Here is a 21,080-nt window from a genome sequence, read left to right as displayed (position 1 = left end):
ACGCCGCCACCTCGGCCATGCAATCGATCAGTACGAACAACATTGAACCCTGGTGGAGTAATATCAGAACCATATATGTCGCCATGAAGCCAGGTTTCCGTGACACCAATAATGTGAGGACAATAGGTAGCAAGCAAGGGTACGAAATCAGGAAGTTTATTAGTGAGACTTCTGGCATTTATATTGAGAATACACACCTTATCATGATTCGGTCATTTCGTAAGAGTGGGGCGTTTAGAAGACTGTTTGGTGGATTTTACTAATGAGTTGGAAATACAATCCCAATCATACCGCGCATTATCTACATATACATGATCGTACCTTAATTGCACAGTGAAATCGTCATTCCTAAAGAATGCAGTGGCGTCCCATAGTTTTTGGCGAATAATCCGTATGTGTTCAGAGAAGTCCTCCGGTGTACGCATGTTAGAACCCTTCAGCTTAAAGCCATTCTTCAGCACCTTAATCTTTTCGCGGAAGTCAAGAAGTTTAAGAATGACCGGGCGAGGTTTACTACCAAAGTATCTACCGATCCTGTGGAATCGTTCGATCTGCGGAAATTCAACTTTAAATATGTCTGAAAAAAACTTCAACAGACTGGCCTTTAAAGAATCGCTATTTTCATCTTCCGATTCCTCCAGACCGTATATGATGATGTTGTTTCTGCGTGAACGATTATCTAAATTATCATTTCGAAAAGAAAGCTTGTTGACTGTAGAAGACAGCTTTTCAATTTGGAAACGCAGTTCGTCGCAGAATTCAGCATTGTGAGAAGGTGGAGTCTTCTCTAGAACAGTTAAGCGCGTTTCGATAGCCTCAAACCGGGAGTTGACAGAGTTACGCAATTCTGCAACATCTTGTTCTATTTTCTTCTGGCCAGATAAAATTTGAGAAAAAATTTCTGAAATAGACCATTCATTGTCGGCATCAGAACTTGATGGATTATTAGAATCCGTTCGAGCAGGAGAACCTGTGCACGATGTAAGGCCTGAGTTAGCCAAATTAGCCCGAGTTAGCCTTTGCGGAGGTCCCGGGTTTAACTCCACATCGCCGCTTAGTAAGAGACTACACAGGCCATGTACAATATCAGCATATGATGAAGTAAGCATAAATGAGCAAATGTGGGGGCAAGGTACCAGCAGCAAAAATCGATCGTCAGAACGAAGGCAATAGGCATTGCTTAGGTAACGTACCTGCACAAGGAACAGACAGCGATTAAGCATTGTCCTGGTGCTGCTGTCACCTTCCCCACTGAAGCGATGCAGTTGCGGCGGCGCTTTTATATCCTTGACCACCGACGTCACATCGGCGGGCGTTTTCAGAGTACGCTGTCATGGATGATGTCATCGAAGAAGGTTGCCGGAATGCTGACGAACGAACCATGGCTTTGCTCTGAGAGAAGGACAGGGCAGTCGGCGCGCACGCAAGCCGAAACTTGCGCGTGTGGATCAGCAACCGATGAAACATCAAAAACCGTCGAAGATGTGGCTGCCAAGGGAGCTGCCAGGCCAGCGCAAAACTGCACAAGGAACAGACAGCGATTAAGCATTGTGCTGGTGCTGCTGTCGCCTTTCCTACTGAAGCGATGCAGTTGCGGCGGCGCTTTTATATCCTTGACCACCGACGTCACATCGGTGGGCGTTTCCAGAAGTACGCTGTCATGGATGATGTCATCGAAGAAGGTTGCCGGCATGCTGACGAACGAACCATGGCTTTGCTCCGAGAGAAGGACAGGGCAGTCGGCGCGCACGCAAGCCGAAACTTGCGCGTGTCGATCAGCAACCGGTGAAACATCAAAAACCGTCGAAGATGTGGCTACCAAGGGAGCTGCCAGGCCAGCGCAAAACTGCACAAGGAACAGACAGTGATTAAGCATTGTGCTGGTGCTTATGTCACCTTCCCCACTGAAGCAATGCAGTTGCGGCGGCCCTTTTATATCCTTGACCACCGACGTCACATCGGTGGGCGTTTTCAGAAGTACGCTGTCATGGATGATGTCATCGAAAAAGGTTGCCGGCATGCTGACGAACGAACCATGGCTTTGCTCCGAGAGAAGGACAGGGCAGTCGGCGCGCACGCAAGCCAAAACTTGCGCGTGTCGATCAGCAACCGGTGAAACATCAAAAACCGTCGAAGATGTGGCTACCAAGGGAGCTGCCAGGCCAGCGCAAAACTGCACAAGGAACAGACAGTGATTAAGCATTGTGCTGGTGCTTATGTCACCTTCCCCACTGAAGCAATGCAGTTGCGGCGGCCCTTTTATATCCTTGACCACCGACGTCACATCGGTGGGCGTTTTCAGAAGTACGCTGTCATGGATGATGTCATCGAAAAAGGTTGCCGGCATGCTGACGAACGAACCATGGCTTTGCTCCGAGAGAAGGACAGGGCAGTCGGCGCGCACGCAAGCCGAAACTTGCGCGTGTGGATCAGCAACCGATGAAACATCAAAAACCGTCGAAGATGTGGCTGCCAAGGGAGCTGCCAGGCCAGCGCAAAACTGCACAAGGAACAGACAGCGATTAAGCATTGTGCTGGTGCTGCTGTCGCCTTTCCTACTGAAGCGATGCAGTTGCGGCGGCGCTTTTATATCCTTGACCACCGACGTCACATCGGTGGGCGTTTCCAGAAGTACGCTGTCATGGATGATGTCATCGAAGAAGGTTGCCGGCATGCTGACGAACGAACCATGGCTTTGCTCCGAGAGAAGGACAGGGCAGTCGGCGCGCACGCAAGCCAAAACTTGCGCGTGTCGATCAGCAACCGGTGAAACATGAAAAACCGTCGAAGATGTGGCCACCAAGGGAGCTGCCAGGCCAGCGCAAAACTGCACAAGGAACAGACAGCGATTAAGCATTGTGCTGGTGCTGCTGTCACCTTCTCCACTTTGATTCCGTTTGTTTTCTAACACTCTTGAAACTTTGATTCAGGGGCTGCAATTTTAGTTTTTCATTTTACTTTCTAAATAATTTTTCGTAGGGTTTCTTGTTTGTAGTGCAAGTGTGCTAATTGCAGTGTCGCTGGAGAAAATGTTTAGTGTTGCAAAATTTAGTGTTGCAAAAAATTTATTTTGAAAATGCAGCCCCCTTCAACATACATTTGGCTGTGCGTACAGTATTTACCAACGATTTTTGTCATTTTATAAACCTGCCAGCTCCTCCACGAGCTTCAATGAAGAAATAATTTGTATCTCATTAATTTTTTTTTGTTTATCGCCTCGAAATTTTTATGGAAGCACTGTGAGGCTGTCACAGGACTCGTTAATTAGGGAGGCGATCGCCGGGCTAATACCAAGGGCTGAAGTATCGGCCTCCCGAACTGCACCACGAAAGCGCAGACAATTTAGAAGTGGTCCTATTTGGCGTGCCAGCAGACGCCGGCTGTGGCCTAAAGAACGAGTCAGAGACGAGGGTTGGTAACCAAAACAAAATTATATTCTCAAGTATGGCAGATCAAACGATACACAAATATGCGCACTCGGCAATAGTTGAACACGATATGTCACCAATCAAATCACTAACTACACAGTACAATCAGTTACACTCGAAACACTGGACACAAACAACGATACACGCTACAATGCAGTCACATGCATCAAACAAGCAAGATACTTAAAAACTAAAGAGTTCAAAAACTTATTCAGTCCAAAGTCCTTGGGAAAAAGTGTGAATGTTTCTTTCCTAGGAAAGATTCACTCAACGTCCAGCACTGTTGTCGATCCCCTGCTCCCGATGTTTCTCTTCCAGGAAACCTCGCGTCTTCAATTGGCCGCTCTCTAAGCACCAAACTTCTTCTCCGGTAACACGTCGGCTTTCCACGCGTTGCCATTGCAGGATGCGTCTTTGCTGTCTGGTGGTAGTCTCGCACTATTCTTCTGCTGGTAGCACCAGCGTTCACCCTTCGGGCGGAAACCCTATTCATCACCTGCTTTGTCACTGAGGACAAAACCTTCGCTGATACGATACGGCGGAAAGACCTTACGCACACTTGCGCAAAACTTTCATCTCCTGTCTATGCCCACGGGTGCAAACTTTCTTCTTCTCCTGATCTCCTTTCTCCACTGCTCGCTTAAATACCTTTCGTGCTAGATTCCAGAAAATTCCAATTGTTTCGTAGGTGCGTTGCACAACTAAGGCTGAGGAAAGGGCGAGACGTTTCGAGAGTGGTCTGCGACACGTGATGCAACTCTGCATCACCACGCCCTTTTCCTTCGAGATCTTTCCAGGGCTTGCTCGGCCGCCAATGTGAGCAGGATGGTCGGCGAAACTACGCTTCCGAGGGGTAGAGTCAGCGCGCCCGGGGATGCTTGTTTTTTTTTTTTATCGTTGACCTTGAGGCATCTCTCTGGAGCTTGTTCGCCAGAATTCTGAGGCGCGCTCTGTTTTTAGCGCTCGTTTGTGACACTGCCCCCCACTTTAAGAATATTATCTCATAATCTTCAAAACGACACAAATGAGTGCGAACATACTTAGCACAACAACCGTCTGTAACACAGTCCATCGCGCATGGCACGTCACATTCACAATGGAACACTCAATACAACTGCACATTGCAATTCAAACTCGCAACACATGAAACATAACCACAGGTACATGAGTACAATACTCCATCACACAATTCAAACAACTCGGATGTACAAAGCTTTGTCTTTACAACAATTGTACAATCCTATACATCACGTCACCGAAACACACACTTTGACTCGCTCTACATACACTTGTGACACAGGATAACAACTACACAACACATTGAGGCTCGACACTGCCAGACACATTTCGATTCGACCTCAGCATCTATCCTGTGTACTTCGAGCTACGCTTGCGCCTTTTTTTGCGGTGCTCGCTCGATTTCTTCTCATTTTTTTTTGTTCTGTTCCGACGAGCCCTTTCAATCGTCGGTATCTGAGGCGGCATCTCGGCCATCGTTGACGCTTTCGACATCGTTAACAAGTCATAACGTTCAGCCGATCTTGTCTGGTTATTCATCAGCTCGTTCGCGTCACGACATTGGGCCTGGCTGGCTGAATTCCTCACCTTTTCTTGGTTGGTAGATTGAGGTCGTGCCGCCGTATGTCCAGCTACACGGCACGTTCTCTCGTTCAACACGATCATCTTCTGATTACTGTCTCTTGCACCCGGGCTTAATCTTGATCTTGGGTGAAATCTGTAGCGGGATTCTCCTTCACTGTATTTCTCAAATGTTGGGTTGTCAGGGGCTCCATCTTTGGGTCTTCCCCCAAACGTTCAGGATCATTCGGCCCTCGCGCTCCATCGATGTTCCCGATGATGAGGTCATAGAGGGGGCCCGCCATGCACGAGGCAGTAACCCTTCTGCTGAAGTACGGGGTTTCAACCTCAATCTCTGCTTCAGGAAGCATCCGAACCGTGCTGTCAATTAGGCAAACCGGTTTAGTTTTGTCTGTTAGTTTAGTTGGCTTTTCTGCACAAAGTTTTTCCGAACAATAACAGTGGAGCTACCGGTGTCTTTTAGCACTGTAACCTTCTTGCCCGCAACTTTTTCAGGCAGCGTTGGCATTCTCTTCGTAACACTGGTTGGCCGTTTTGTCATTACAGCACCCACAATAGGAAGTTTCTTCCCATTTGTCAACTCCACGAATCCGTCGGTGACGTCATCATCATCGGCTTTCGGTGCCACCTGCACACAGGCTACTTGGTGTGTTTTACTCGCTCCGCTATGACATGGGTCTGCCTTGTGCCCTGTCTGACCACATTTGAAACATTTTACAACAATAGGGCTCTGAAAGTTAGTTTGACAGCTGTTAGCGCGATGACCCACTCAGTTACACAGAAAACATCGCGGAACACTCTTCGGTGCACGCTTCTTTTCTTCAGGTGCCGATATCTTCAAATCTTGGGGACACTCCTTCTTGACCTTGGGCAAATTTGTGCCACCTTGCGCTTCCAAGAATTGGTCGGCCAATTCAAGCATGTCTTCAAGTGACTCAGCCTTCCTCTCTTTCAAGTACAGCGACAGGCTTGGGTGGTAACGGGTGAGAAATTGTTCTCTAATAACAAGCTCTCTAAGCTCATCGTACTCCTGTGCTGTCCCTGAAAGTTCGATCCATTTGTCAAAATAATGGCGAAGTCGGGCAGCGTACTGCATAGTTGTCTCGCCATCAGCTGGCTTCCCTGTCCGAAATCTGTCCCGGAAACCTTCGACAGTAAATCGAAACCGCTTCAATAAAGCAGCTTTCACCTATGCATAGTTGGCTGCATTGACCAGCGTCAGCCTACCGTACACACTGAGTGCTTCGCCACTTAAGCAGGTACTCAAAGCAGTTGCCCATTGATGTTCCGGCCAATTCTGGCTCGTTGCAATCGTCTCAAATCTGTGAAGGTACACGTCAAGGTCGTCTTTCCTTTCATCAAACGCCACGAGCAGCTTGCTTAGGTTCAATCGGAAGCCATGATCTTCCCGTTCGCTGCTTTCAACTCTAGCTTGGACGGGAGTTTCGCTTCGCTGTTGCAAACAAAGCCGCTCGAGTTCCATCTCGTGCTGCCGCTGCCGTTCCCTTTCAGCCATCTCCGCCTCTCTTTCTTCTTTCACTCATTCAGCTGCCAGCCTTTCTCTCTCCGCCGCCTCTTTCTCCTTCTGGCTCACCCACTTCAGTATTTGGGCACCAGAAACACCCAGCTTCTCACCAAGAGCTACTAACTTCTCCAGATCCATGGTGCCCCTCAAATAAAATTCTAGCCGCGTGCACAAAATATCTGCCAACGCAGTCTATCGAAACACTCTCTGCACACTTGTTAACGAGAATGCTGAGCAGCACACAAAAAGTTCTTCCGATAGCGCTATCGATGACTCAAAGCTCTTTTTCACTGCTATGGATCCACTGTGCACCAAAAGGTTCTGTCGTGGACGCCAGATTAATTGTCACAGGTCCTGTTAATTAGGGAGGCAAACGCCGGACTAATTCCAAGGGCCGAAATATTGGTCCCTCGAACTGCACCACCAAAGCACGAACAATTTACAAGTGGTCCTATTTGGCACGCCAGCGGACGCCGGCTGTGGCCCAAAGAACGAGTCAGAGCCGAGGGTTGATAACCAAAACCAAATTATATTCTCAAGTATGGCAGATTTAACGATACACAAATATGCGCACTCGACAATAGTTGAACACCATATGTCACCAATCAAATCACATACTACACTGTACAATCAGTTACACTCGAAACTACCGACACAAACAACAACACACGCTACAATGCAGTCACATGCATCGAACAACCAATACACTTGAAGACTAAAGAGTTCAAAAACTTATTCAGTCCAAAGTCCTTGGAAAAAAGTGTGAATGTTTCTTTCTTGGGAAAGATTCACTCAACGTCCAGCGCTGTTGTCGATCCGCTGCTCTTGCTGTTTCTCTTCCGGGAAACCTCGCGTTTTCAATTGGCCGCTCTCTAAGCACCAAACTTCTTCTCTGGTAACACGTCGGCTTTCCACGCGTTGCGATTGCAGGAGGCGTCTTCTGGTGGTAGTCTCACACTATTCTTCTGCTGGTAGCACCAGCCTTCACCCTTCAGGCGGAAACCTTCTTTATCACCTGCTTTGTCATTAAGGACAAAACCTTCACTTATACGATACGGCCGAAAGACCTTACGCACACTTGCGCAAAACTTTCATCTCCTGCCTACGCACACGGGCGCAAACTTTCTTCTCCTGCTTTGTCACTGAGAGAGAGAGAGAGAGAGATTAATGAAAGAGGAAGAGACAAAAAGGACGCTATTTTCTGCCTCCCGTCGCGGGGGCACGGCTCAGCGCCTTCAGGGATCGGGGAAGGGGAAGTAAAGATGATAGGAAGAAGAGAGGAAGGAAAGAAAAAGTGAATGTCATGGCAAGAGAACGTCTTGTCAGTACAGTCAGTAGTGCGAGTGAAAAGAGTCCGTCTATAAGGCGGCGAGGTCCGCGCAAGCACAGAACTCGAGGAAGGCTCGAAGGGCTTTCGTCTTCGAGCGCGCGGGAAAAAGTATGTCTTCCATTGTTTCGGCAGGTAGTCCAAGCAGACGATAGCGGCTTACCAGTGCGCAACGCTCAGTGGCCAGGTCAGGGCAGGAGCAAACAATATGCTGCAGCGTTTCGTCATCACCGCACCTTCGGCACGCTGGCGATGAAGAGCGACCCGCGGAATACATGCGTGCCGCAGGCCAGACGCTGCCAGTACGCAGGCGAAGCAACAATCGCCGCTCGCATCTGTCCAGGCCGGTCTCCGGAAGGGATGGTGGAGGTTTGCCGCTTGCCACCCGTGTGTCAGGGTGGGCCGTTGGTAAGAGCTTCCGCAGTCGCTGCCGTGAGTAATCCGACTGGGTTACCGCCTTAGTGACTGGCGTGTCGCAGTGGTGTGCTGCCTTAGCGGCGGCGTCAGCCTCCTCGTTGCCAGCTATTCCAACGTGCGAGGGAAGCCAGTGGAGGGACAGGCGCACACCACTCTCTTTGATGGCGGTCAGTTTTGCGTGCAGCAACGCCACAGTTATGCCTGCTTGGTCTGGTTGGAGCAGCGCTTGTAGGGCTGGTCGGGAGTCGCACAGAATCGCCACAGGCAACTGGGGTAACGTGGCAGCAAGGTGGTCGGCTGCCAAGTGAAGGCCGGCCAATTCAGCTGCAGTGGAGCTGGCGTGAAAGGGAAGTCGGCAGCGGATGGTTGTCCCAGTCGATGGTATGACGCAGGCAGCCGCGGCCGAATGGGGGCTGTCCCGAACGGACCCGTCCGTGAATACCAGGAGCTGCCCCTTAAGTCTTTCATGAAGTTTCGCCACGGCTGCCTGATGGAGCTCGCATGCCGGTGTGCGCCTTTTTCTGAGGTTGTCCAGAGTTAATTGTACGTCCAGAGGCTGCTGGTGTGGTGGAGGGGGTTGGATTGGACTGGGGGGATCGGGGACCAGCTCTTCATAGAGAGCGCAGATCTGTGCCATCCGTGACGCTGGTCGGCTCCGCAGTCTCCGAAGGAGGGCAGCGCCCCCGAGGGCCCTGTGAAGGCGATCCACGTGATGCAGCGCCTGTCGTAGCATCAAGAGTGACAGAGGCCAGGTCTGGGCCTCCGCCAGGGTTGCAGCTATGGGTGACTGACGGGGAAGTCCCATGAAGCGCCGAATTGCCATGCGATGTTGCCGCTCCAGTTGCTCCTTGCGGTGTGGCGCTAGCTGCACCAAGGGCAGTGCATAAGTTTGCGCTGTCGTTGCAGCCCCTTCGTAGAGTCTTAGAGCCAGCCGTGAGGTGCACCCTTGGCCCCTGCTGAGCAGTTTGCTTACGGCAGTCTCGACCCTGGTGGCCTTGAGGACGGCGAGCTTAACGGCTGGTATCCAGGTAAGGCGGTGGTCGATCCTTAGCCCCAGGTACGTCACTGCATCGCTCCACGGGATAGGTCGGTCACCTAGCACAAGCCTTCGGACGGCCCTCCGCGCAGTGGCTCTGGGGTGAACCAGCAGTGCCTCCGTCTTCGTGGGCGAAACGTTCAGTCCGATTGCCTTGAAGAAAGAGACGACGGCATCCAAGGAGCGCTGCAGGGAACGCCTTATGGCCGTGAAGTTTTGCCTAGGCCCCTTAACCCACAGTGCCACATCGTCTGCGTACAAGGAGCACTGCGTGGGGTAACGCTTGTCTGCGGGCATCGCGGTCGGCAGCCCCGCTAGCACCAGGTTGAACAGAAAGGGGCTCAGGACGGAACCTTGTGGAACGCCTGCTGTCACTGGCCGTGGATCGCTGAGCGCGCGTCGTACTCTAACCCGGAGGGTGCGTTTTGCCAGAAAGGCACTGATAAAGGTACGTAGGCAGCTCACGATGCCGAGTGTGTCCAAAGCACTCTCTATCGCTATGTGAGGCAAGCTGTCAAAAGCGCTCTGTACATCCAGCAGGACGAGGAGGGCCACTTCGCCGTTGCGCTTGGCCTCCTCCAAGGTAGAGACGACGTCCGCGATCGAGTCTGCTGTGCATCGGTGGCGTCGGAAGCCCGTCTGCTGTTCTGGTAGGAAATCCTTTGCCCCCGCAATCCAATTTAGGCGTGCCAGTGCTATGGCTTCCATGAGCTTGCAGGCAGCAGAGGTGAGAGAAACGGGTCTGTAGGACGTAATGGCGGCACAAGGGCGGCGAGGTTTCCGGATCGGCACCACAACAGCGGTCAGCCAGGCTTCAGGTAGGTTGCCGCTCTGCCATATTTCATTAAAAGTCCTCAACAGGTGTCGTCGTGAGGCCATATCCAGGTTGCGCAGCATCTGGTATGTGATGCCGTCGGCACCAGGGGAACTGCGGCGCTTGGTTCTGGCTAGAGCAACGTTCAGTTCGTGTTCGAAAATAGGGTCCTGACACAGAGATGCGATCTGGCTGGCCGTCCAGGCAGGGTGATGACCTTGCGGTGGCTTGGGAGCAGGCGTGGCGATGAGGGCTGAAGGATTGGCTGGTGGGAGTTCTGTGAAGCGATCGGCCAGTCGCTCTGCCAGTTCTTTTTCACTAATGCCTAAGTAGATGGCCACCGCAATGACGGGTTGCCGCACCATTGGTCCAGTGACGAGGGATCGTAGAAGTCGCCATGCTTTTGCGCCACCTCTTGCCTGACTCAGGGAGAGGCAGATGCCTTGCCAGCTTTGCCGCCTGCGACGGTTGGCATGTCGCCGACATACCGCATCCACACGATTGAAGAGTGTACGTTGAGCTGGGTCATGGGATTTTAGGTACCTTCTCTCAGCCCTGCGCCTCGCAGCCCGTAAGTTCAAGTGATGGAGGTCTGGCACAGGGTGGTGCTCTGGCACCCTGGTCTGGATAGTTGCCGCCTGCGCTGCCACTGCTACCAGATTCAGGAAATCCTGATCCTCTGGGACGTCTCGAAGCTGCCTTCGAAAAGCCCGCCAATCGATCGTACTACACAGCCTCCTCCTTGGGATCTTTCCGCCCACAGGTGAGATGACGATCGGCAGGTGGTCTGAACCCCAGGAGTCAGGCTCCACTGCCCAATCGTACCGGTCCCCTTCACTGGCCAAGGTGACGTCAATGGCGGAGCATGACGGTCGTGCTGTTCTGCGGACGAAAGTGAAGGATCCGGTGTTCAAAACTTGTAGGCCCAGTTGATGGATAACGTCCACCAGATCCCTTCCTCGAGAGGAGCAGGTGCTACTCCCCCACATGGTGTGATGAGCATTCATGTCCCCACATATGAGGTAGTCTCTTCCGAATTTAGCCGTGAGCTGTAACAGCATGGAGGCGTCCCACCGCTGTCCAGGTCGCACATACACAGAGGCCACTGTCGTGTCCACACCGCGAAGCCGCACCGTCACGGCACAACACTCAAGAGCCCCTCCAGTGACATCAGCCACGTTTATGTGCACATGTGGTAGTTCTCGTCGCACGTACACTGCACAACGTGGTCGGCCCTGGGGATGTGCACTCGCTATGCACGGCGCGTCCTGGCACGTGTCTAGAGTACACGACGTGATACTTTGGTAACCGATGTATCCGGGAAGTCGCAAGTCGGTCGCTGCTACGTACACTTCCTGCAAAGCAAGCACATCATACTCGCTCTGCAGGAGATGTGAGGAGAGGTCTGCATGCCGCCGCCGCAACGAGTGAGCGTTCCATTGAAGCACACACGGGCGGCGGCGGCGGTGGTTCTCTGCAGCATGCGGATGAGTGTCAGCCATGGTGGCTGCTATGAGGGTGCGCGCCACCTGCCTGAAGGCAGATGGAGCGCAGCTGGTTTTCAGGAGGCAGCAGGTCCGCAACTGCTCTTAACAGGAGCCTCAGGTTTGCATTTTCCTGGTCCACACGAGGCTGGGAAGGTACCTTCGCGGGTGGACGAGTCGTGGTAGAGTCGGGGTGCTTGAGACCAGCCGAAGGGCCCCGTTGTTGTACGCCTGTCTGGCCTGGATGGGTCGAGCTGACCGTCATCTTGGATGGTGATCCCACTGCGGCAGCATAGCTCTTGCCCGTGGTCTGCTTCAGCTGAGGACTATCAGTTACACTAGGGCTTGCCCGCAAGACTGCTTGAGCCTCGCGGTGAGGCAGGTAGGTGGGAGCTGATGCCTTGATGGTGGCCAGGCGCCGCTCTCTTTGCCAGAGCTGACAGTCTGCGGAATCAGCTGAATGTGGCCTGCCGCAGTGCAGGCATCTTAATTTGTTGGTGCAGTTGGCGTCTTTCCCATGGTGGCCACCACATCGCAGGCACCGCTCTGGTCCTCGGCAAGTGACGGCGATATGCCCATAGCGTCCGCACCGCCGGCACTGAAGCGGGCGAGGTCGGGATGGCCTCACTTCGAACACCATGCGAAAAAGGCGGACCCGGGTGGGAGGCACGGGAGAGGCGAACCGCAAGACTAGTGATGTCCCTTGTCGCCTGGCTGCAATCACCGGCACATCGGACGACACGGCGGCCAGGAGGGCTTCGTCGGTATAGTCGCCATCGACGCCTTGCACCACGCCACTGCTTTGTGAACGGTCAGCAGGGAGGCGGGCAGTCACGGGTATTCCTGCGAGCTCCGATGTTGCTAGTAGGCGATTCATCCATTCTGGTGTAGATGCGTCTGCTGCCACGATGTTCTTTTTCGTGTTTACTCTCACCTCCTTGACTCCGGGCAGCGCAGAGAGAGCTTGCGCAATGGCAAGACGAGAGGTGCGGTGAAAGGAGGCGCTGGCGTTTGCTGGTCGAAAAAGAATAGTGCCCGAGTCTAGCGACGATGAAGCAGAAGCCGGCATGGTGTGTTCAGTGGCGCGTACCCCTGCAGGAGCGGTCTGAGTCGCAGTGGGCGCATTAGAAGTCCCTGGAGCAACGTGGGCAAGCATAGCCGTCGATTCAGTGGCGGGACGAGGACCAGTGTGGGCAGCGGGTCCTTGAGATGTCGAGGCTCGCTGTCGGCGCTTCTTAGACTTGGAGAGGACGGTCTGAAACTCAGACTGACTGATTTCGTCAGTTGCGTGTGTGACGGCGTCTTCGTGGGCAACCGCATCATTTGACGTTGGGGTAAGACACGCAACTGTGGCACGTTCAGGCGCTACTGCGTGCATCTTCCGCGAGCCACCCTCATCGTCGCTGCCCGGCTCGCTAGGACGCGAGCGCTTACGCGTTGACGTAGTATCCATGTCTGCAATATCAGGTTCCTCGTCTAACGGCAGTGGTACGTTCTGCGGATCGGTGACGTTCACGCACAGAATTGACCCGGCATCTTCGAGTTGGGCTGTATGATACGCCGCTACAGCGGTCGAAGATGCTGTGGTGCTAGTGGTAGGGCTGGAGGCCGCCGAGGACGTCAGGCCCCTTGCAGTTGTCTCGACGTCGGCGGCAAGCACCGGTAGGCGAAGTGATGTCGGTTTCTCGCTGACGACTCTGCACAGCTTCTGTGCCTGTTCATGATGCAACCGCACCGCTTTGGCACTGGAGATGAGGTTCCACAGCACGCGGGTGCACGCGACGCTCGCTGAGCGTCTGTGTGACGATGTGGGAACCAGGGAACGCGACGGGCGTTCCAATGGCGTAGCCGAGAATGGAGGGGACTGCTCTGCCATGGTAGTCGGGATGACAGCTGCCCCAGCGACGCGCAGGAGCAGAGGACGCTGTCACAGGGCTCAGGTCACCGAAAGCGGTGGCAGGGATCCAAGGGCATAATCTGTAAAGATTACTCTCCTTGACAAGACTCGAACGGGTATGAGAGTCCAGGAACGCGAGGAGCACTGCGCGGAACGCGGTCGCGTCTCTCGCGGGCTGACGCGGTAGCGTCTCTCGCAGAATCGGGAGCACCGGGCAACACGTCTGCTCTCTGTGTCACTGAGGACAAAACCTTCGCCGATAAGGTGGAACACCCTACGCACCCTGGCGCAAATTTTCTTCTTCTCCTACTTTGCAACTGAGGACAAAACCTTCGCCGATAAGCCGAAACACCTTATGCACCCTGGCGCAAACTTTCTTCTTCTCCTGCTTTGTCTCTGAAGACAAAACCTTCGCCGATAAAGCGGCCACCCTACGCACCCTGGTGCAAACTTTCTTCTTCTCCTGATCTCCCTTCTCCGCTGCTCGCTTAAATACCTTTCGTGCTAGATTCCAGAAAATTCTAATTGTTTCGACGGCGCGATGCACAGCCATGGCTAGGGAAAGGGCGAGACATTTCGAGAGCCGTCTGGGACATGTGATTCAACTCTGCATCACCACGCCCCTTTCCTTCGAGATCTTTCCATGGCTTGCTCGCTGGCCGATGTGAGGAGGTTGGTCGGTGAAACTACGCTTCCCAGGGGGAGAGTCAGCGCCCCCATGGAGTCTTTGAATGCTTGTTTTCTTCTTTATCGTTGACCTTGAGGCGTCTCTCTGGCGCTTGGTCGCCAGAATTCTGCTGAACGCTTGTTTGTGACAGAGGCCATTTTTAGTGTTTGTGCCAATTTTCATCAACATCCAACAAGAAACAAGAAAATTCGTTACGAAAGGCGCTTTTCCCCTTAAACTATCATTGATAAGTAGAGACCGGATTATGGGCAAATGCCTATTTTGTTCCTTGCGTTCTTGTCATGTCATTTTGATATATGAGCATGAATTTCAGGTTAAGAAGGGCTTTTATGGTGTTTTTATAGTGTCTATAAATGCCTATTTTGGGTCTTCGTGCCCAAACGCCTATAAGTGCCTATAAATGCCTTTTTTCCAAATTAGCACCTATATGAGCGCTATTCAAGGCCAAATTTTGTTTTTGAGCTTGATGTGAAACCATTATTCAGGTAAAAAATGCAACATTGTTATTTCCAAACACTATAAGGTTCCGAAGACAAAGTTGACATGCTGAGAGCGATTGGAGGAGGAGCATGAGGAGTGTAAAAGACGCTATTTCTGCATCCCTAAGTTGAAGCATGTCTGAGCGTCTGCAGGGGAAGGAGGAGAGAGAAAAAAAGATGGGGTAAGAAAATAAAAGTGACGTCTATGGCCGAGGATGTGGCGACCGCCTTCTACAGACAGCTATCCAGTGCCCTGAAGGAACTGAAGAACCGCCTTCCAGTGCCCTGAAGGAACTGAAAAACCGCCCTGAAAACCTGGGTGTTGCTGTGGGAAAGGAAGAGCAGGTTTTTCTGGGCAGCTGCGGGTAGCTGGAGAACGAATGAAAAAATCATGAAAGGCCACTCATGGAATGCTCTTGTTGATTCAGTAGTGGCGAAGGTCGCCGAATCGTTGTACATTATACAGCAAGGCATGAGAAAAGTGCTGGCATGTTTACAATCAACGGTGTATTCAGTATAGATTCTCCGTATGCTTGAATACGCTTGTTCTGTATGAGATCTTTTGTCATATGTCTTCAAGTGACAAACATGAAAAAATACGGAACAGTGCTTTAATGTTTGTCCTAAGCCATTACTCAAAAATAACAACTGTAACAGTATAAAAAATTAACTAGGATGGGAATTGCCATCATTGTGTCGAATTACAATGTGGTCAAAGCTCCTATGTCAAGCATTTTATGGTAAAACTCTCATTCCAAAATGAATGTATCCATTCATTTTGCAGGAAAAAGTTGGGTTAAGAGGAGCGTCACTCTTAAAAACTTGTCCCAAGCGCAGCGCAACTGTGCCACGCTCAGCTACCAGTGGAGGTGTTTCACCAACTGTTGCATTGCACTTAAGCCAGTCACGTCACGCTGTGACGTACCCTGGTACTGTCTATTCTGTCGCAAACATGGGAAATGGTGGGTCTCGCTCTGCCTGCAAAAAAAAAAAAAAGAAATGAAGTCACAGTTTCGTTGCAAGGGTGATGCAATGAATTTGATAGTAACAAACTCGAATGTCGTGAAGAACAGCAATCAGATGTAAATGTGCAGTGCACTGCACGTGCACAATTGATGCTTGAAAAATTAGGACACCCTAAGTGGCCTTAAGAGAATGTGCCTATGTGGCCACTATGTGGCCTTAAGAGAATGTGCACAGTAGCATGTCTAGCTTTTCAAGTGGGTGACCAGCTTTAAACTACGAAGTCATTATGATAATCACATGTTCTGACGCCCGCTAACAATGGGCGCTTCTAACTTGCATTAATGCTACAATAGTTTATGTTGCATTGTGAAAAAGTGTACTGGACACAAGTGTTTGTAAAGCATGAAGGTTACTTTCATTGCATTTCCAAGCAGAGGAAGTACTTTTCACTGTATTCACAAGCAGACGCTTGGCTGTGTGGCAGAACATTTGTTTTTCATGTCAACGACCCGGGTTTGATCCCTTATCAGACCCAAACGACGCTGGTTTGGTCCCCACTCTTACCCAAAATTTTTTATCTATGTTATTCGTATTGTTCTCGATATTTCGGTGATAATTTTTCGCTCACAACCCACATCACCGAGGCCGGAATTTCTGCGAAACAAGCTCTTTAATGCTATCGCGTTAAAACAGCACACACAGGACTAACAACGTTCACATCCCAACACTTATTGCACTGCCCTAACAAATACGACGCACGAAACATACTCACAGGTGCAGATAGGATGAGCGTGAACTAACAAGTGGCACAGTTGATACTTCCCTGTGTCTGATAAGTGTGCTCTTTTTGCAAATGTTGTCTGTGTAGCAAGACAAGTGATCTTCGGGCACTCGATAACTACAACGCAATTGTTCTGGCAAAAGTCCAAGGCGTACACTTCTCCCCTTCCGCTAGATAAACGCACTTGCACGGCCATCTACCCGGTGCAGGGCAAAGTAGGTGTGGGAGATAGCCCATGAATGCACGTCGCTGATAATGCTTAGAATAACACGCTATTTTCACTGAGTTCGGCACCGCCAGTAGAAAGTGGTATTTTTAAATGGCTTGCTGTTTGGTCGTTGAAGGACGTCCGCTTCTGTGGTGCAACAATTAATGCCTAATTAATTTCTATTAATGAAGCTAGAGGTCTCTCGTCTGATTACATGCGTCAGAAACACTTATAGGAGCGATACTGCTTAGGCCCGCAACCTGCCGTCGCCAGGCGAAGCTACCTGCAACATAGATGTGGCGCCGATGCAAAAAAGACACTGAAACGATCTATCAATGTCAAACCACTGCGCCATCGACAGACAAGCGCGCTAAAGTGCGCTCGCACTCCTCTCCTATCTGTCTCCCTCATTCTTTGTCTCTGCCCTCTTTACTCGAACCTGCGAATGCGCGAAACGATCGCTTCTCCCTGTCGTCTGCCCAGCGGTTGGTCCGTTGCCTGGGATGACTCGCACCGCACTCTCTCCCCAACGGCTACACACCTTACTGCCTTGGTGAAAGCCACCAGCCAGATCAGGCACATAGTCGTCCGAGTCCCATTTTTAAAGAGCTTCGCTCATCGGTTGTATGCGTACATGGAACAACTGCTAGTCATCTGAATTATTTTTATTTGTGGCTTACATAAATAGATACATATAGGGGGCATGACGGCGATGGCAACAAACAAGCGGAGAGTGTACAATAAAAAAAATTGGCAGATCGCACATACAGTGGGAATTGAAGATATGCAAAGCACGAGTGAGAAAGGTTGATATGTCATTATAAAATCAGGACAATGTTACGAGGCGACTGTAAATTATATCGCACATGACCTTCATGTCATGGTTAGGACGTTTGCGCCTGGTGTTTGTGTTCCTCGTCCATTCACGTCACGTAATACCTATCTTGGTATATGTGAACCTAGCAAAGCGGCCACGAGTGTGCTATGAGCGTAGCGTGTAATCATGTTTGACGTGACAGGCATATCATGATTATCATGGTTGGACGTGTCGTTTACTTTCGTCATCCATTCACGTCATGTAACACCAAGTTTGGTATGTACCTATGCGAAGCTGGTGAAACGGCCGCGAGTGCATGATTAGTGCGGCATGGAGCCGTTGTCTTACATGACATGCATGTCATGATTATCATGTTTGCACAATTCATATACCTTCGTCATTCATTCACGTCACATAACACCAAATTAGGCACATCTGAAGCTAGCGAAATGACCAGAAGCGCATCATGAGCGTGACATGTAATCATGTTCTTAAATAACATGAATATCATGATCGTCATGCTTGCACTAGTCATGTACCTTCGTCATCGATTCATGTCACGTAATACAAAGTTTGGTACATGTGAAGCTGGTGAAATAGGCACTAGTGCTTTATGAGCATGGCATGTAGTCATGTTTTACATGACATGCATGTCATGATTTCTACATGTAGGCCTGTCACTATGCCATGTAGTCATGTGATAGCATACGAGTTTTGAAATATGCCATTTGAACGAAACCACCACAGGAGCAGCAAGACCATGACATGTAAATCATGACATATGAGACATACAAGTCACGGTTTTTATGTGGTGATTAGTCACTTATGCTCGTCGTAGAGTCATGTTACAGCTTTTGCTATAGATCCCAATATCCAAACGGCCAGGAAAGCTAAAATTCGTAGGCGGCTAGATGGGTAGATAGATAGATATGATCAAAGTCGCCAAAGTTTGCTAACAAATGCTTCGCATTTAAAAAGAAAGTCACAGCTTTGCTGCAAAGGTGCAGCAATGAATGTGATAGCAGCAGAATGCCCTGTGTTGCTCCTGCACAAATGACGCACAAAACTTACTCACAGGCACAGATGAACGCGAATAAGCGTCTAGGTTGTTACATCACTGTGTCTGAAAAGCGTGCCCTTTTCGCAAACAGAGATTGTGCAATGATAGCAGTGACCTTTGTGCGCCTGGTAACTACAACAGAATCGTTCGGGTGAAAGCCCAAGACCAGCAAATACGTACGTTTGTCCCCACTGCGCGATAAGCCACCCTGCCCCCTCTCCGCGTGGAAAAGACGCGTGAAAGATAAGAGCGCGCCGCCGTGTCAGGACGATCTGGCGACGCGATATCATTGCGCCATCTTGCCAGTAATGCTGAAAACACAATAGTTCCCCTCGAGATGCCCGTCACCAGCGGTAATTGGTAGCTATAAATAGCTTGCCGTTTTAACAATGAAGATGGTGCTCCCTCGTGGCTCAGTGGTTAATGCCTCGCACTCACAATTCAGAGGTACCACGTTCGATTCCGCGCGCCAGAGTATTTTTCTGGACTATTTTTTTTATTTCTTGCGCTTTCATTTATATAGATACGTATACATATACAGTGAGTGACAATGACGTTGACGCTGGCGGCAAAATCCAGCCAAGAGTGTTCATATAATTGCTATCGCAATAAAAAAAAAGCGGGGGGGGGGGGTCTTGTGATTAGCGCTGGCCTGCGGAAAATGAGTGCTTCACTGCAGTACAGTGGTGATATGCGGGCAACATGGCACTTGCTTTTCGCAGAGTCTGCGTGCCTTATGCGACCATCCGCCAATTATTTCTGGCAAAATATAAAGTAAACAATAGCCAATGACACAGAATTCGCTATTTGTTCTGGCTGAAAAATATACTCATCGAAGTTTTCAAACTGACTTTAGGAAGGAGGCATTGCAGGCAAGAACTCCTCAGCCAGCAGTGCAAGTGGGCAAAAATTACCGGAGCAACCATCAATTGCAGGTTTGAATACATCTAGAGTTCCGTCAGACCGCCCTTCATTATATTTTTTTCAGAAATAATGGGTAAATTGTGTTGTGAGAAGCCTGCTATATGCTGCCTGCGTTCCACTGCTGTGTTTCAGTAAAGCACGTCGTATTTTCCCTTTTCTGCAGGTGCACATTTAAGCTAACCACGAGACCGTTTTTTTTTTAGCTGGCAGCAGTGAAGCTGGGCTCACTAACTGTAAGTGGGTGTGTAAATATTGTTCCTGAACCACAGTAGTTTATCGGAAGGAGTCAATGCTGTCAAACGCAAGCAGTCTTGCGGAAATCCACTATGCTTTCGCAAGAGAGTGAAGTTTGGACATGTCCTAGTACGCACGCGCTCTCCTTAAAAGTGGACCCGTATGTAGATCTATAATGAGCTACACGCGGTCATCCTCATTTGCACACTCGCTCTCTGTCGAAGCTTTATTTTCCTTACGCAGAGTACAGCAGCAGGTCAGAGACAGAGCAAACACAGTCGACCTCTCTGCTTTCCTTGCATTGAAGTATCTATATCCCTTTCCTTCTCTCTCTCTCTCTCCTGTAGGAGGAAGTTGAGCAGCTCAAGGCTAAGGTTGAGAAGCTCGAGAAGGAGCGCTCTGAGCTCAAGCAGAGTCACGACCTTCTCGAGGTGAAGGTCAGTAACCCTCTCTTTCTTGGCTTCCTTCCCACAGCTTAGTTTTTGGCTTTGCCGCATGGCACAGAAAAACCAGATTTCACGAGCGTGCAGAAATTTTTTTTTCAGAACGATAAGAGGCAGTGCGTAGGATGGTCTCCTTTGTGGGAAATATTGTTGGCGTGTACTTTACGCTCGGTGCACGGAGATCCCTTAGCAAACTGACAATTCACAAAGTAGCGACTGATGCATGGAAAACAAGACTCCTGTGTCGTTGATATATGAGCGCCTGATAAACAGCTGACTTGGGTTTAATCACTTGTTCTGTATCAAAGAAAATAAAAATATTGTCATGTTAGGGACAATTAGCGATGACTCATTTGGATTTGCTAAGAATGGCGCACTGCTACGATAAGCACTTTAGTTGAAAGGGCTTTCCAGCAAAGGCTCAGATTCTAATGAAAAAACAGTTTTATTTGTGTGTTTCATTTTACTGCAGTAAAACTGCCGAATGTAGACCAGTATAATTGAGTACTCCGACATCTAAGACTATAGCTGTGCTGTTACGAGAGGCTACACTACTGCGAGAAGCATAGTGAAATTTCTTTACATTTACTTTTCATGTTTAATCAGCATATTGTTTATTCATAATCATTTATATGAGAAAAAAATTGTAAATAGATGATTCCTACCTTTATAACAAATACTAGGGGGTCACGTCATATAGGAGGTGTGAACATATAAATTATATACATGCTTTTTTTTATTTATTCACTGCAACTCCCTAGTGAACCCCAGTTTATGTTCCTTCTAAAAAAGACCGTATCTCTTTCAATACAAATATTTCGTTTTAGACAGGCTACACCAGCTCTTTTTAGTGTCATGTGGGTCTTGTTGACAGTGAATGTGTTTTCGGTTATCTCTGTATTGTATCACAATTTGCAAATGAGTTTTGCGGAAACCCACAATGTGGCAGAAGG

General features: G+C 49.9%; 1 protein-coding gene across 2 annotated transcripts in view; it reads left to right on the top strand.

Annotated features, from left to right (window-relative positions):
- Nucleotides 1-21,080, top strand: part of LOC119170200 (unconventional myosin-XVIIIa-like) — a 309,197-nt gene that overhangs the window by 144,707 nt on the left and 143,410 nt on the right. For both annotated transcript variants that reach the window (XM_075890718.1, XM_075890717.1), the window contains exon 20: nt 20,032-20,121. In XM_075890718.1, the coding sequence (XP_075746833.1) occupies nt 20,032-20,121 (90 nt within the window). The remainder of the gene's footprint in view (nt 1-20,031; nt 20,122-21,080) is intronic.

This window comes from Rhipicephalus microplus, chromosome 3 (genome assembly GCF_043290135.1).
Source record: "Rhipicephalus microplus isolate Deutch F79 chromosome 3, USDA_Rmic, whole genome shotgun sequence".
In the NCBI taxonomy this organism is placed as follows: domain Eukaryota; kingdom Metazoa; phylum Arthropoda; class Arachnida; order Ixodida; family Ixodidae; genus Rhipicephalus; species Rhipicephalus microplus.
The sequence above is the reverse complement of the archived record's forward strand: the minus strand, read 5'-3'. Positions and strand labels throughout refer to the sequence as shown.